We start from the raw sequence: 15,492 nt of genomic DNA on the forward strand, positions 1-15,492 counted from the left end.
CGCTATGTGTGATACTTACCTCGGACCGCTCCCCCGCTGTCCGTCGCCGATCGGGCGGCTCCATTTCTCGTCGTCAGCTTCCTGCTGGGCTTCCTGCTGGCGCCGACGAGCGACGTGTGGAGGCGGGCGGGAGGACGTCAGGATCGCTGTGTGTGAAAGGTGAGTATCATGCGCTGCGTCGCTGCTGCATCGCTGCGAGATCTTTCTTTGTGAAAGCTCACTAGCGATCATTTAGCGATGCTCCAGAGATCCTGACCGGGTCGGATCGCTGGTGCATCGCTAAATGTAAAAGGGCCTTAAGTAGCGACCCCCGTCCCCAGCGATGTCGCTGGTGAGATCTGCCTGTGTGGCAGCTCACTAGTGACCACCTAGCAATGCACCAGCGATCCTGACAGCGTCACATCGCTGGTCGGGATCGCTGGTACATCGCTAAGTGTGACAGTACCTTTAAGATTCAGTTGGGGACCATAGGGAGACACCAGGCTAATCCATTTATGTCCTGGGCGCTTCTACCAGCACTAGAGATGACGGACAGGTCTCTCCCCCATGTACACCGGAGACCTGACGATCACCTGGGTCATGAAGAAACCAGCTGGAGCCACACCAGACTGGCCTGTCTCTGGACCTCCATAGGGGAGAAGCTGCTGCCAGACCTCTGTGCGGGGGCAGTATCTCACATAACGTGCGATCGGACATGCGGATCTGAGAAATCATTTATAGTTTTAACTCTATGAATGCCAAAGGGATCACGTGCTGATTGCTGGGGTCTGACTGCTGGGACCCCCACCACCGGCCGGAGCGGAGGGCAGATGCTTGACCACTGCTGATTCACCATCTCTGCGGATGCAAATGATTTCTCGGATTTTGTAGTTATTACCTGTGGAGGGCGCCTGCAGCACCTACAGCTCCCCTGATAGAGGCGGGCAGACCACTGGTGTAACCTGCGCAGCCACACTGGGGCCCATGAGGTAAAGGGGCCACATGTACATCCCGAGCGGGCGGTACTGTTATTGGACCCCACAGGCGCCTCTTCTGGCTGTGCCCGCTCTTGTGCCCTCCAGCTGTGGACACCGGCCTATATAAGCCGCCAGCACACCGCTCCACTCACTCACCTGAGACTAGCAGCAGCTACGGGGAAAAGCTGCAGACAATGCCGCTACATCAACAACACAGACACACAGCGCTCACCGGAAGTCACTGCTGTGAACAACTCCTGCCCGCGGCGCAAAGTATCCGGGATATCCTGAGACAGAGAGAGAACGACAGCGCCACCAGCGGCTCGGAGGAGACATTACACCCTGTAACATTTCAAGTTCCAAATTCTACATCAAAACCCGAATAACCAACATGATTTCTTGGGCTCCATTCTCTGGTAACGTTACTACTGGTAAAGGGTTGGCTTTAGCGTGACATCTCACAACAATGAATCTTCAACCAACGCAATAGCTAGCAATCTCCCCTGCTCGCGCATGCGCAGACCTTCCTCTGCTGGCAGTGGCTGAGTGGGCGGGTCTGGATCGAGCGCGGTGCACGGGCTCAACCTGGAAACTGGGGACATTCTTGTCATTTGCAGCCGCTGAATGAGAGCAGTAGAGCAGCCGAGGACGGGTGCAGGTACCGGCAGAGCTCCGTTCACTGGCAGGGCCCTGGGCCGGCCCTCCTTCATACCCTTGAGGTGACATGTGGGGGCAGTACATAGCGACATGCCAGGGGTCAGGCGCATTGCATGGCGTGCTCCTATCACTGGCAGTGTCAGACTTGGAAAAGTTTCCTACATATGATTACTTCCAGTCTCTGGCAGAGTAGCACCTCTGCCAGTAGCCCCTCTGCCAGTAGCCCCTCTGCCAGTAGCCCCTCTGCCAGTAGCCCCTCTGCCAGTAGCCCCTCCTGCCCCTAGCAGTAGCCCCTCTGCCAGTAGCCCCTCCTGCCCCTAGCAGTAGCCCCTCTGCCACTAGCCCCTCCTGCCCCTAGCAGTAGCCCCTCTGCCACTAGCCCCTCCTGCCCCTAGCAGTAGCCCCTCTGCCACTAGCCCCTCCTGCCCCTAGCAGTAGCCCCTCTGCCACTAGCCCCTCCTGCCCCTAGCAGTAGCCCCTCTGCCACTAGCCCCTCCTGCCCCTAGCAGTAGACCCTCTGACAGCTCCTCTGGCAGTAGCCTCTCTGCCACTAGCCCCTCTGGCTCCTGGCAGTGGCCCTTCTGGCAGTGGCCCCTCTGCCACTAGCCCCTCCTGCCCCTAGCAGTAGCCCCTCCAGTAGTAGCCCTTGTGGCCCCTGGAAGTAGACCCTCCGGCAGTAGCTCCTCTGGCCTATGATTATGAGTAATGCAGGGAGCTCAGCTGACAAGGCTGAATGAAATCCTGTGCATGGCTCCTCAGTGCCCGGCCTTGTATGGAGGACCTTTGGCTCTGAAGAATGTGTCATTGCCCTTTTTTTCCGTCACACACCCAGCTACATCCCCATAAATCAGAAGTATGAAGGCATTTGTTCCTTCTTACATAGGAAGTATGTGGTGAGAGTGATGCCAGACCTGGGATGGCCACCTGGCACAGATCGCACTCATCGCCCTTGTGCAAAGTTTGTATTGTAGAAATGTACTGACAGAGGACCTGTCACCTGGTCAAAAGTGTCACTGCCCTGCTCTTATTTTATTCCTGCTGCTCCCCTGAATATTCCGTGGGTTTTTTTGTTTTTTTTTAATCCGCCATTTGCAGTGTTGTAACTAGAGTACGATGGGCCCCTGTGCAAAACTTGGACCTGGGTCCCCCGCCTGCATGTTGGTCAGATATATGTGCCGTTGTAGCGTTCTAGATTCTATAAGGACGTGTTCACCCCCCCATGTAGCCCCCTCCTGGCTCCTTGTAATAATCTCCCCCATCCTGGACCCCTTTCTGGTATTACGTCCCCATACTGGAAACCTTTCTGGTATTATGTCCCCATCCTGGACCCCTTCTGTTTTCTTCAGCACATTTTAAAAAAAACAAATTATTCTACTGATCTTCCTCCGCTTTCACACTGCATGGCGTCCTCTTCTGTAGTTGGAACGGGCATTGCATGACTTCATTGGTAAGCCAACATCTGCAGCTGGCCACTGATTGGCTGACGGCTTTTATTGCAGTGCAGCGATCCGGCGGGTCTCTGCGCCACCATCCATTTCACCTGAATGTGTTCCAGAGATGTGAGCCTTTGTTTTTTTACTATGGGGTGTTGCTCTCATGGTTTTGTGGGGTATGTCTTTAGACTGCTCTGCATAATTACCCTGCGATCACTGCCCCCTTGTAAAGATCATGAAAATAAGTACTAAATTAAGACTCTCATATCTCTCGCACTGTATGGTGAATTGTATAAAAAATGCTGCATTTTTAGTTAAAAAAAAAAAAAGTACAGCAGTATGTGAAACCCATTTAGTTTAGTGATTTTTCCCAAGTGTAAACCATAATGTCTTGTGTCATCACCTGAGAATATGGCAGTTAGGATTAGTGCAGTTTAATTAAATTAGTGATTTGTGTAAAGTAAACATTGTCTGACCAAGGTGTGATACTGAACGATACCTGATCAACTCAAGGGCTGACCAAAGTGTGAAAGTAATCAGTATCCTACAAACTCAATGCTCTGTCCATGTCTTAAGGCCCCGTCACACATAAAGATGGACCAGCGATCCCGACAACGATACGACCTTGTCAGGATCGCTGGTGCATCGCTACATGATCGCTGGTGAGCTGCCAAACAGGCAGCTTCACCAGCGATCAGCACCAGTAAGGACGCTGGTCTCTAAGGTAAATATCGGGTTACTAAGCGGCGTGCGTCACTTAGTTACCCGATGTGTACCTTAGAACAGGGTTTCCCAACTCCAGTCCTCAAGGCACACCAACAGATCATGTTTTCAGGATTTCCTTTGTATTGCACAGGTGAAGCAATTATCACCTGAGCAATACTAAGGAAATCCTGAAAACATGATCTGTTGGTGTGCCTTGAGGACTGGAGTTGGGAAACCCTGCCTTAGAAACCTGCGTGCTCGTTTCTTTTTAAAATGTGCTGAAGAAAACTGCCTAGTTTTATAAAAATCAGCTTCTCTACACGTCTGACAGCCATTCCATTCCATTGTCAGTTGAATTCCAACCAGAGTACACATCATTCTACTTACTGTGCTTCTGATTAGGTGATCACCTGAACCAAATCTTATTTAATGAAGGAAAGTATAAAAAACCCTGCTGTGGTGTCACAATCCTCTTGCAATAGGACAAGCTGGATGGAAAAACAAGTGCAAGTAATTTCCCAAAAGTAATAGGAATGAAAAAGTAACTTTTAACCATGCCAAAGGAGTTGAAAAGTTTTGAATGAGGAAAAGATGGGCTCAATTTTGACTTTACTAGCAGAGGCGTTACAGTGAGCGTCATGTTGCTTCCATCCTTTAAAATTTCTAAGACGGCAGTCCATTACAACAAGGTCAAGCAGCAGATATTGGGAACAACAAAGCTACAGACCGGCAGAGGGCGACTCACCACTGACCAGGATGACCGTCATCTTATTCGAATGTCACTCAGGAACCGCAGGATGACATCAAGTGACCTACGAAATGAACGGCAAATGGTAGCTGGGGAGAAGTGCGCTGCAAGATCAGTTCGTAAGAGGTTCCTAGAGGCAGGGCTCAAGTCATCTAAAGCTAGAAAAAAACCTTTCATCAATGAGAAGCAAAGGAGAGCCAGGCTGAAGTTTGCCAAAGACCATAAGGATTGGACCATAAAGGACTGGAGTAAGGTCATCTTCTCTGATGAGTCTAATTTTCAGCTTTGCCCAAAACATGGTCGTCTAATGGTTAGACAGAGACCTGGAGAGGCGTACAAGCCACAATGTCTTGCACCCACTGTGAAATTTGGTGGAGGATCGGTGATGATCTAGGGATTCTTCAGCAAGGCTGGAATTAGGCAAGTTATTCTTTGCGAAGGACGTATGAATCAAGCTGCATACAAGGTTATCCTGGAAAAACGGTTGATTCCTTCTGCGCAGGAAATGTTCCCCAACTCTGTTTATTTCCAGCAGGACAATGCACCATTCCATACAGCTAGGTCAACCAATGTGTGGATGAAGGACCACCACATCAAATTCCCTGTCATGGCCAGCCCAATTTCCAGATCTGAACCCCATTAAAAACCTCTGGAATGTAATCAAGAGGATGATGGATAGTCACAAGCCATCAAACAAAGAAGAATTGCTTACATTTCTGTACCAGGAGTGGCATAAGGTCACCCAAAAGCAGTGTGAAAGGCTTGTGGAAAGCATGCCAAGACACGTGAAAGCTGTGATTAAAAATCATGGTTATTCCACAAAATATTGATTTCTGAACTCTTCCTGAGTTAAAACATTAGTATTGTTGTTTCTAAATGATTATGAACTTGTTTTCTTAGCATTATTTGAGGTCTACAAGCACTGCATTTTTTTGTTATTTTGACCATTTCTCATTTTCTGAAAATAAATACAAAATTTAGTGCTTGGAAATTTGAAGACACGTTGTTAGTAGTGGTCTCTTAATTTTTGACAGAGCTGTACGTCTTGCATTGGTGACCTGTGTTCATGCTTTTGTGGTGGAAACAAAGCTGAACTTTGGGATCCTGAATAAAATGGAACAAAACCTGTTTTTCGTAAGCTGCTTCTTTACTGCCAGGAGAGCAGGTTTTGCCTGCAGGGAAAAAAACGCAACTTGTGAACCTAACCAAAATCTGCTGCATTTCTGCAGTGGAAATTGCAACAAAAACTGAAATTCTACTACACGATCTTCCTGGATTTCCGTACACTTTAGGGTAGGTTCACACTAGTTGGCTTTTTTTTTTTTTTTCTTTTCTGCAGAAAAACCTGATCTCTTGAAAGAAGCTGCAGAGAAAAAGCATGTTTTCCCTTGTGTTACTTGCATCTTTTTGCTTCGGTTTTGGCATGCTAGATTGATTTTTCTTGTGCATGCTGATAAAGTTTAGTGTTGAAAACCAAATCCTTTTTGTATAGAATCAGGTTTTGGCACAAAAAACGCAGTAAAACCTGATAACTGCGTTTTTTTTTCATCGTACATTAATTTCAATGGGTGAAAAACGCTGAAAGAAGTGGCATGATCCAGTGTGCAGAAAAAAAAAAAAAACAAAGCACAAAATCTTGATGATACAAAAGCCAAGCTGTGTGCATAAGATTTCTGAAATCTCAGACTGCTGGTACTGTGAATAGCAGCTGAAAATTTGCATAAGAAAAGCTGCAAAAACGCCACGTGCGAACTTAGCCTAATGGTCAGTGCACACGTTGTGGCCTTCATGTGGCGCTCCACTGTGTGCAGCATTTCCGCAGCCAAATCTGCACATGGTACACAGGGATTTTATTGTGAATTGTGTTTGAAAATGTCACCTTGGAGCTACTGAGGATGAATGATTTTCACACCCAGAATTAACGTGGGGCAGACTTTATAATCTACACTGCGGGGCCGTTGATTGGTGTTAAATACCTGCAATGTCTAGATCAGATTTTTAGAGTCTTCCTCACCTTAAGCCCCCTTCTCACATAGCGAGATCGCTGAAGCGTCACCGATTTTGTGATGCAACAGCGACCTCGCTACATGTGACACGCAGCAGCGACTGGCCCTCCCGCTGGATATCGCTGATTGTGCTGGAATGTCCTGGGCCATTTTTTCGTCGTCGGTGTCCCGCTGGCCAGCACGCATCGCTGTGTCTGACCCGACGAGCGACCTCGCCGGCGACGCAGAACTCAGGGACACAGACGGGAGTCGTCTGAATAGCCGCTGTGTGACAAGGTACCAACGACCGCCGAGGATCGCTGGATCGATGCTGAGTAGATCTGTTTGACAGCTCACTAGCGACCATTTAGCGATGCACCAGCGATCCTGACCAGGTCGTATCATTGTCGGGATCGCTGGTGCATTGCTAAGTGAAACAGGATCCTTACTGGTGCAGCTTTCGGGAAATACGCCCCATATCTGCAATCTGTGAATCCATCCTATGTTGTCCTGGTTGTAAAGAGAACATTCCCCATCAGATTGTGAAGCTGAAGGCCACGAGTGTGACTGCACTATAGGATCACACATCTGCTTAGTTACACAGTGAGGCCCTTTCTGTACAGTGATAACATAGCGGAGCCGAGGCTCTGTGCACTGAATGCATAGGACCACCAGGTGTCACCATATCAGAGATCTTCCCTAGAAGCACTGTTCTGTCATCTGCGTACCAAGGACCATGCCACATGTTTTCTAACAAGTATGAATGTGACAGACCTCGCAGTGCCCCCATAAGACGTCAGAGGCGTGCTGGCTGGCGTATATTGCCGTAGGTGCAGTATGGGATCTTGCCGCTCCGGAGCCAAACTTCCTATGTTTGCACACAACATATTTACAGATGTAACAAAAACACCCGAAGAGAATTGTAATTACTTGAAATAAGCAGTCATTTATTCATCAAACTAGCCAGAATATTCTTCTACAGAAGTAGCGGTAAACTTGTGTTGGGAATATTTGCATGCGGCTGAACAGTGGACCCCAGAGGCAATGTTGCCGTTGACATCTCCACCCGACACTGATTCTCATCCAACCTGCTCTATAGTAACACAGTGCAGACCCGCAGTTCCTGGAGCTCAGTGTGTTCCTACTGGCAATGGAATAAGTCTGTGTCACCACTGAGTGTCGGGACCTTTATTCCCTCCATGGCAGACGTGTGACATTGCTCCACCATTTATTCTGTACTAGCTGAAGAGCCCGGCACTGCCTGGGCATAGTAACTAACTGTGGTTAGTTATAACAAATTATAATTATCCTCCATCCCATAGTCCCATGCCCATATACCCATCATACATATCTACGATCCCATAGGCCTGTGCCCATATACCCATCACACATATCCTCCATCCCATAGTCGAGGGCCCATATACCCATCACACATCCTCCATCCCATAGTCCCATGCCCATATACCCATCACACATCCTCCATCCCATAGTCCCATGCCCATATACCCATCACACATCCTCCATCCCATAGTCCCATGCCCATATATATATACCCATCATACATATTCTCCATCCCATAGTCCCATGCCCATATACCCATCATACATATTCGCCATCCCATAGTCGAGTGACCATATACCCATCACACATCCTTCATCTCATAGTCCCATGCCCATATACCCATCATACATATCCGCCATCCCATAGTCCCATGCCCATATACCCATCATACATATCTACGATCCCATAGGCCCGTGCCCATATACCCATCACACATATCCTCCATCCCATAGTCGAGGGCCCATATACCCATCACACATCCTCCATCCCATAGTCCCATGCCCATATACCCATCACACATCCTCCATCCCATAGTCCCATGCCCATATACCCATCACACATCCTCCATCCCATAGTCAACCATTATGACATCATAATGAGCGGCGGGGCTTGTAACCTACGATGACATCAGCGTCGCCATGGCAACCATTATGATATCATAATGAGGGGCGGGGCTTGATACACACACTTTTTTAACCCCATTATGTAGATAGTGGCAAAATTGTTTGGTGAATTGGAACGCGCGGGGTTAAAATTTCGCCTCACAACATAGCCTAGGACACTCTCGGGGTCCAGACGTGTGACTGTGCTAAATTTTGTGGCTGTAGCTGCGACGGTGCGGATGCCAATCCCGGACAGACAGACAGACATACCCACATTGAGCTTTATATAATAGATGGTGTCCAGGGAGCTGAAATTGTGAAAAGCACCGATCATACGAAGGGAAATAAATGACGTAAAAAGATATATATGCATTTTTTTTTTTTTTTTTATTCTGTTTAAATTTATACACGGGCATTGGTGTGTTTTGTTTTTCCGTATATTGAAAAAAACTAGTTTTTTAAGGGATTTTCTGTTCGCGTGTTCAGGGAGTTTGGACCATTGTAGAGGGAAACTGAAAAGATCAGACGTGAATCACCTACATCTCAGAGTGGGCCTTGTACCAGTATAGATCCTGGATTTAATCTGCTGGACTGGTCATTAAGTTTCTAATAAAATACAGAAATCCTACAACACGTGGCTGCCTTTGATCTTGGGGTCGTGTGTCTTTTTTGTATTTCAGTTCTTTCCCAGTGTCTATTGTAAGCCTTGTTCCCAGGGCACTTATTTAACTGTTATAGCACTGAAATTGGGTGAGGGGGAGGTAAATATTCATTACTGTACCAAAAACCTGCAACGTGTGAGTATAGCCTTTTCTATCTTTAGTGCGGAATTTCTCTTTTATAGGATTGTCTCATGAAGACAACTGTTTTCTATATGGAAACTGGGTTATTGATGAGCTGATCAATTCAGATCTCTCACACCCTGAGAGATTTGCTGATATCATTGAGCGAAGCAGCAGCCATTAAAAAAAAATGTCTGCTATGCAATGCACGTACTGGCTGCGGCCACCAGAGGGAGCTGCTCTTAAGACCACTTTCACACAAGCATATAAAGAATTGAACGTTTCTTCCAGAAAACTAACGATTTTGTTTGTTCACTTATTATCCATGTGCAGTGCCTATACAACCCTTTTTTTCCACCAGAAGCTATTAATCACTCTACAGTTTGCTATGTAACAGAATTGCAATGTGTATGTAAAAAATGTATGCTACGCTGTCTCTGCATGGCTCCCATTGACTTGAATAGGCCACTTGCATCTGATTTACAGCAGAAACTAGTGAATGCTGCAAATCTATATATTTTTTTTTTTTTTTTTTTTTTTTTTTTTTTTTTACACGTGAAAAAAAATTGCTAGTCTCCTCTGCCCCATTGAATAACATTGGTCCTATTGCTGTGCGTGTATGGTCTTTGTTTTTTAGGTTTTGTTTTTTTTGTTTTTGTTTTTTTTTTTAGTTTTTTTGCAGAAGAGTGAGACAAACACAGCCTGTCTTCATTTCTCCATCTCTTTAAGGCTTGAACCGTGTTATCATTTTAATACTCAAAATGTAGTAAAAGTTTTTATTAACATTTTTTATACTAAGCTTATTTGGTTTTATGTTTTTTTTGCAGAAATCGTTCTTGATTGCACAGTATGATGGTCACATGTTCAGCAAGTTTATGACAGCACATTGTGGTCTCTATTTCCCTTTACTGGCTATTTTTTATATATCGTCAGATAAGGTAAGAATTGCTGTCCACGCACCAATTGCTTGTATCCTAACCGAATACAATGTTTCATAAAGCAATGCTACCGTTTCCTCGTTCCATGATATGGGAGTGTTTTGAGTAGTGGCAGCGTTTTCTTAACTGCTTGACAAACTGTTGTACCATGAGCAGAGTTAAAGAGAGATTTTTCGGCACCATTACCCAATTTCAGATCCTGGGTAGGTTACTTTCAGCTGAACATGCTGAATTGTGAGCCAATGACTATGGGTGCACAAACGTTATGTCTGGCACAATGGAAACTGTGACCTGAACATCACAGCCAGAGGACACGGACAGAGCGGCCGCAGCGTTGGACCGGGGACAGGTGAATATCGCATATACTTACCCCCTCCTGGTGCGGTCTCTGCAGCCCCTACTGGCGTGGTCTCCAGCAGCTATTCCTTCCTTCAGCGGTCACGTGGTACCGCTCATTAAAGTCATGAATATGACCATATTCATGACTTTAATGAGCGGTACCACGTGACCGCTGAAGGAGGGTGCCTGAGACCGTGGGAGAAGTGGGGAGGCTGCAGAGACCATGCCAGGGGGGGTTCGGTATGATCTGACACCCACCGACCCCCAGTATATGACTCGCGTATAAGCCGAGGGGGGGGGGGAGACTTTCAGCCCAAAAAAATGGGCTGAAAATCTCAGCTTATACGCGAGTATATACGGTAAATCCTTCACGTATGTGAGGGAAGCCTTAGGGTATGTGCACACAACAGCTTTTTCAGGTGGATTCTGCAAGGAAGCACCAAAAAGTATGCACATATGCATTGAAATGTAATAATGACTTATTTTGCATATGTTCAGCCATTCGGAACTTCTTTTAAAGGGACTCTATCAACACAGGATGACTGACTATTCAAACTAAGTGCTGCCACTCACTGCAGAGCCAATCATTTATACACCTTGTCTCCATTTGTAACTTCATAATTAAGGATAATTATTTGTAATGGGTCTGCACAGGTGTAATACAATATGGTAGTTACTGTGCAGATCTGGGTAGGATGTAATATTTAAGCCCTGATGTATACAGCACTAGGGCTATATGCACGGAGCCTGTTCTGCAGCATAGGCCTCTCCATGGTGTCTATAGTTAGTGAGAAAAAAATGTCCGTTTCTACTGTATGATATTGGATGCACGTAGAGGTACCGCATGGGTCTATATCTGTAAGTGCTTTCTAATAGGCGTGCTTAAGCCCTTACTGTGATTTGTGCCACCATTCATGGGCTGAAGGATTTTTAGCAGCACAATCATGTACTTATTGCACTCTGACATTAGACCACAATCGTGCTTTTACTGGAAGAGACTTTCCATTGTACGGCATCGACAAGCACAATCATGGCGGAGCAATAGAGTAACTGAAGGAAGGGCAATCATTCATCAGCAGTGGAAGTACCTAACGATCTGGCCCTCTGAAGCCAAGATCAAAAACATGTTCAAGAAAGAGAAGAACAAGAAATGGTTTCATGGTATTTTTTTATATATAGTTTGGATCCACTAAAAGAAAAACACTAGACTGTGGTATTTAAACGGAACTTGTCATGTGCAGAAATGCTACTTCTCTGCAGTTATAGGTTTAATCTACAGGTAAATAGTGTTAAAATCCTGCTTTACTGGAGCAGCGGCTACAAGGAGAAAATGACCATATATCCTCCCTGTAGCCGCTCCCTTCCTGCCATCAGTGCTGTGCAGGAAAAAGGTACAGTACCCTTCATTACACAGTAAGCACCTTGTAACCACTCCCCCTCTTTGACCACTTGATCTGCAGTGCGCTCTCGTGCATGTGCACAGAACATTAGAGTTGCACTCACTATAGTGAGCAGTGACTGTAACTGCTCCCTGCTCTGCCCCAATGATTGGAAGCGATCAGCTACATGGAGGATATGCGTTCATTTTCTCTCAGTAGCTGCTGCTCCAGTAAGGCAGCCAGGTAGGATTTAAACCCTATGTAATATGAATGTTACTTTTATTTAGCTGACACATGACCTGCTTGTTATAACACCTGTTGCACAGGAGTTTTTAGGTGGGTGACATTCTCAGTGTTTAGTCATGGGTGGTAAATACTACTTTCTACACCTCTTTTCTATGGAAGCCGCACATGCCTGCTAATATTTGTACATTATGGTGACTTTTTTTCTCCTTTGCTCATAGGCTTGATGTCATCATGCATCTACTGAGGACTTTGTATTTGAGATGCAATTCCAGGATAATTTCCATTTCCACTATAACATTAAGAGCACATAGACCACAAACATGCCTCTTCTCTCCCAGGATGGGAGGCCAGGTCTTAATGTTTCATGGACAAAACCAATGGTTTCATTCAGCCCCTAGACACAATTCATCACAAGACAAAGGAGACCACCAGATCCCTTCTCTTCATACCAGTAACTCCGAGAAGATTAAAGAGACAAGCTCTGCAGCCGATGCTCCGGTCCCTATAGAGGACACCGATCCTTTACAAGACAAGTCCATTGGCCTAGTACAGAGGTTTAAAAAGACTTTCAAGCAGTATGGGAAAGTGATGGTGACGGTCCATGTGCTGACATCCAGTGTGTGGCTGGGAACATTTTACTATGCTGCCGTGAAGTAAGTATCTACAGGGAAAGGGTACGGCTGTATGGGTACAACTGCCAGTTATCTGCAAAATTCTGCAGCACTGACCGTCAATTTGAAAACCACAGTAATATGTTTTATAACAGGGTGGTTTTCTGCAGGATTGCTTGCACATTTCAGCCGGTTCTTGTAGGCATGCCCAAAGATGGTTTTTTTTTTTGTTTTTTTTTAATTTGTTTACATTCAGTATTTCATTATATACTCGAATATAAGCCAAGATTTTCAGCCCATTTTTTTGGGCTGAAAGTCCCCCTCTTGGCTTATATTCGAGTCATAAACACCAGGGGGGCGGCCCGGGCGGGGGTGTCAGGTGATACTTACCCGTCCTGGCACTGTCTCTTCAGCCCCCAGCTTCTCCGCAATCTCCCTTCCTTCCTTCAGCGGTTACATGGTACCGCTCATTAAACTCATGAATATGCGCATATTCATGGGTCTTAATGAGCGGTACCACGTGACCGCTGAAGGCAGGAAGGGAGATCACGGAGAAGCTGGGGGCTGAAAAGACAGCGCCAGGACTGGTGAGTATAGCGATACTCACCTGTCCGGGTCCATCGCTGCTTGCTGCTGTCTGGCACGTCATCTGTTAGTGACGTTCAGACAGCAGAGGGCACGGTGACGCGGTTAGTGCGCGGCGCGCCCCCTGCAGTCTGAACGTCACTGACAGATGACGTGCCCGATAGCAGCAAGCAGCGATGGACTGGGGGACAGGTGAATATCTCAGGTGCCAGCAGTAACGGAGAGGTGAGTATGTCATTTTTTTCATTTTTAAATGCAGCGGCAGCACATGGGGGCATAATGTATGGAGCATCTTATGGGGGCAGCATATAGGGGAATAATGTATGGAGCATCTTTTGGGGGCAGCATATGGGGGAATGATCTATGGAGCATCTTATTGTCATGGTATCTGGAATTTTGGTCTAACAAGCAAAGGGTTAAATGTCATGGTATCTGGAATTTTGGTCTGACAAGCGAAGGGTTAATGCTTGGAGCCTCTCTTCGGTCTCAGGGAGGGTATTTATGGCCACAGGCGAGCAACCTTCTCTGTCGTTTATACTTCATACCTGAGTGTGTCCGACCCTGCCTTTGCTAAGTGCCTCTCGCCTGTTTTCTGTGTTTGTTGTGTGTATGACCTGGTCTGGATTTTGGTTTCTGTCTCTTGGCTTTCTGATTTTGTACCGTGCAGCCCGACCTGTGTTTCTGATCTTTGGCTTCCCAAGACTACTCTCTGACTCTCTGATTTTGTACCGTGCAGCCTGACCCGTGCCTGACCTCCTGCTTCCCTGACCATTCTTGTTCTGCCTGACTCTGTACCGCATTGATTCTCCTGTGTATGACTTCTGGCTTGCCCGACCATCGCTACTGTGTAAACTCCTGGCTTTCTGAGCCTTCTGCCTGTCACTTCAGCGTCCCTGCGATAAGCTCCGCCCCCTCTGACGTCACAGTTCACGTGGTGCTAGGTCCTACAGCTTCTGAGTGCTTCTGCAAGCGCTCCGCCCCCTCCACAGGTCCTACGCCGGGACCGCTGACCGGTCACGCTACCCTCCTGCAGATAAGGGTAAGCGTGATATTATAAACGACCTTATTACTTTTCTCCCCCCCCCCCCCACTCATCCTTCTGTTACTACCTGTGTGTGAGTGTGTGGTGGGTCTGCTGCAGTCATGGACCCGATGCAGGCATTGTCAGAGCAAGTGAAGCAGCTCTCTCAAATGTTCCAAAAGATGAGTGTTGAACAGCGCAGTATGGCTCATACCCAGCAGCAGCTGGTTAATACTATGCAAGGGGCTATGTCTTCGGAGAGTAGGGATGTATCCCTTACGTCCCCTGAATCCCCGGTTAAACTGCCTGACTCCTTTTCTGGAGACAAAAAGGAGTTCAGAGCGTTCCGGGAGGGGTGTAAATTATTTTTCTCCCTGAGACCTCGCTCATCCGGGGGAGAATTTCAGAGGGTGGGGGTAGTTATCTCCCTGTTGCGAGGTGCCCCACAAGCCTGGGCATTTTCGCTAGCAACCACAGCACCAGAACGTATGACTGTGGATGCGTTTTTTGAGGCCTTGGGCCGTATCTATGATGAGCCTGATAGAGTACGCCTGGCGGAAGACATGGTGATGAGCGCACGTCAGGGTTGGCACTCTGCAGAGTGGTATTGTTCTGAGTTTCGGCGGTGGGCAGCAGAAGTCACCTGGGACGATGCGGCTCTCCGCGGTCTATTCCGTAGGGGCTTAGCAGAACGCCTCCAGGACACCCTAGCTCTGCATCCGCCTCCTGATACCCTGGAAGATGCCATGACACAGGCAGTTCGGATGGATCGACGGCTAAGGGCCAGAGGGGTGATGCAATCTGAGTCCCCTCTATTCACTGGGAGCAAGGAAGTTGGGGCCAGTGCAATCCCCATGGAGATTGGTGCCACATCCATCAGAGAGAAAGAGAGGAGACGCCGGCGCGATAAACAGCTGTGCTTTTATTGTGGAGAAGCAGGACATTGGAGGAGAGACTGTCCATCCTGTCCCTCGTCTTCCCAGCCGTCGGGAAACTACTAGGTCTGGGTAGTGATCGAGGAGGCTGCCCAGACCCGCAGGTACCTTTTTCCTCATGCCCCAAGCTGTTGCTTGATGTTGAACTGCTGGTAGACAAATGTCGTTTTTTTTCCACAGCTTTGGTTGACTGCGGATCCTCTCTAAACCTGGTCAGTGCCAGCACCGT

At 47.2% G+C, this 15,492-nt stretch overlaps 2 protein-coding genes across 6 annotated transcripts in view; one reads left to right on the forward strand and one right to left on the reverse strand.

Annotated features, from left to right (window-relative positions):
• RNMT (RNA guanine-7 methyltransferase) overlaps positions 1–1,321 on the reverse strand; it is a 73,546-nt gene extending 72,225 nt beyond the window's left edge. Inside the window, exon 1 of one of the 3 annotated variants that reach the window (XM_073590029.1) lies at positions 1,189–1,321. The gene's annotated coding sequence lies outside the window, so the exon portion shown is untranslated. Of the gene's footprint in view, positions 1–877; positions 1,006–1,112 lie in introns of those variants that run through there. The other 2 variants (XM_073590028.1, XM_073590030.1) reach the window with 2 other exon arrangements.
• The window catches only part of FAM210A (family with sequence similarity 210 member A), a 39,943-nt gene continuing 25,704 nt past the window's right edge, over positions 1,254–15,492 (forward strand). The window contains exons 1-3 of one of the 3 annotated variants that reach the window (XM_073590033.1): positions 1,254–1,372; positions 10,037–10,147; positions 12,330–12,764. In XM_073590033.1, the coding sequence (XP_073446134.1) occupies positions 12,343–12,764 (422 nt within the window). In that variant the 5' untranslated portion in view covers positions 1,254–1,372; positions 10,037–10,147; positions 12,330–12,342. Of the gene's footprint in view, positions 1,373–1,460; positions 1,676–10,036; positions 10,148–12,329; positions 12,765–15,492 lie in introns of those variants that run through there. The other 2 variants (XM_073590031.1, XM_073590032.1) reach the window with 2 other exon arrangements.

Source organism: Dendrobates tinctorius, unplaced genomic scaffold (assembly GCF_039654945.1).
Source record: "Dendrobates tinctorius isolate UK_male_01 unplaced genomic scaffold, ASM3965494v1 ptg000115l, whole genome shotgun sequence".
Lineage (NCBI taxonomy): Eukaryota > Metazoa > Chordata > Amphibia > Anura > Dendrobatidae > Dendrobates > Dendrobates tinctorius.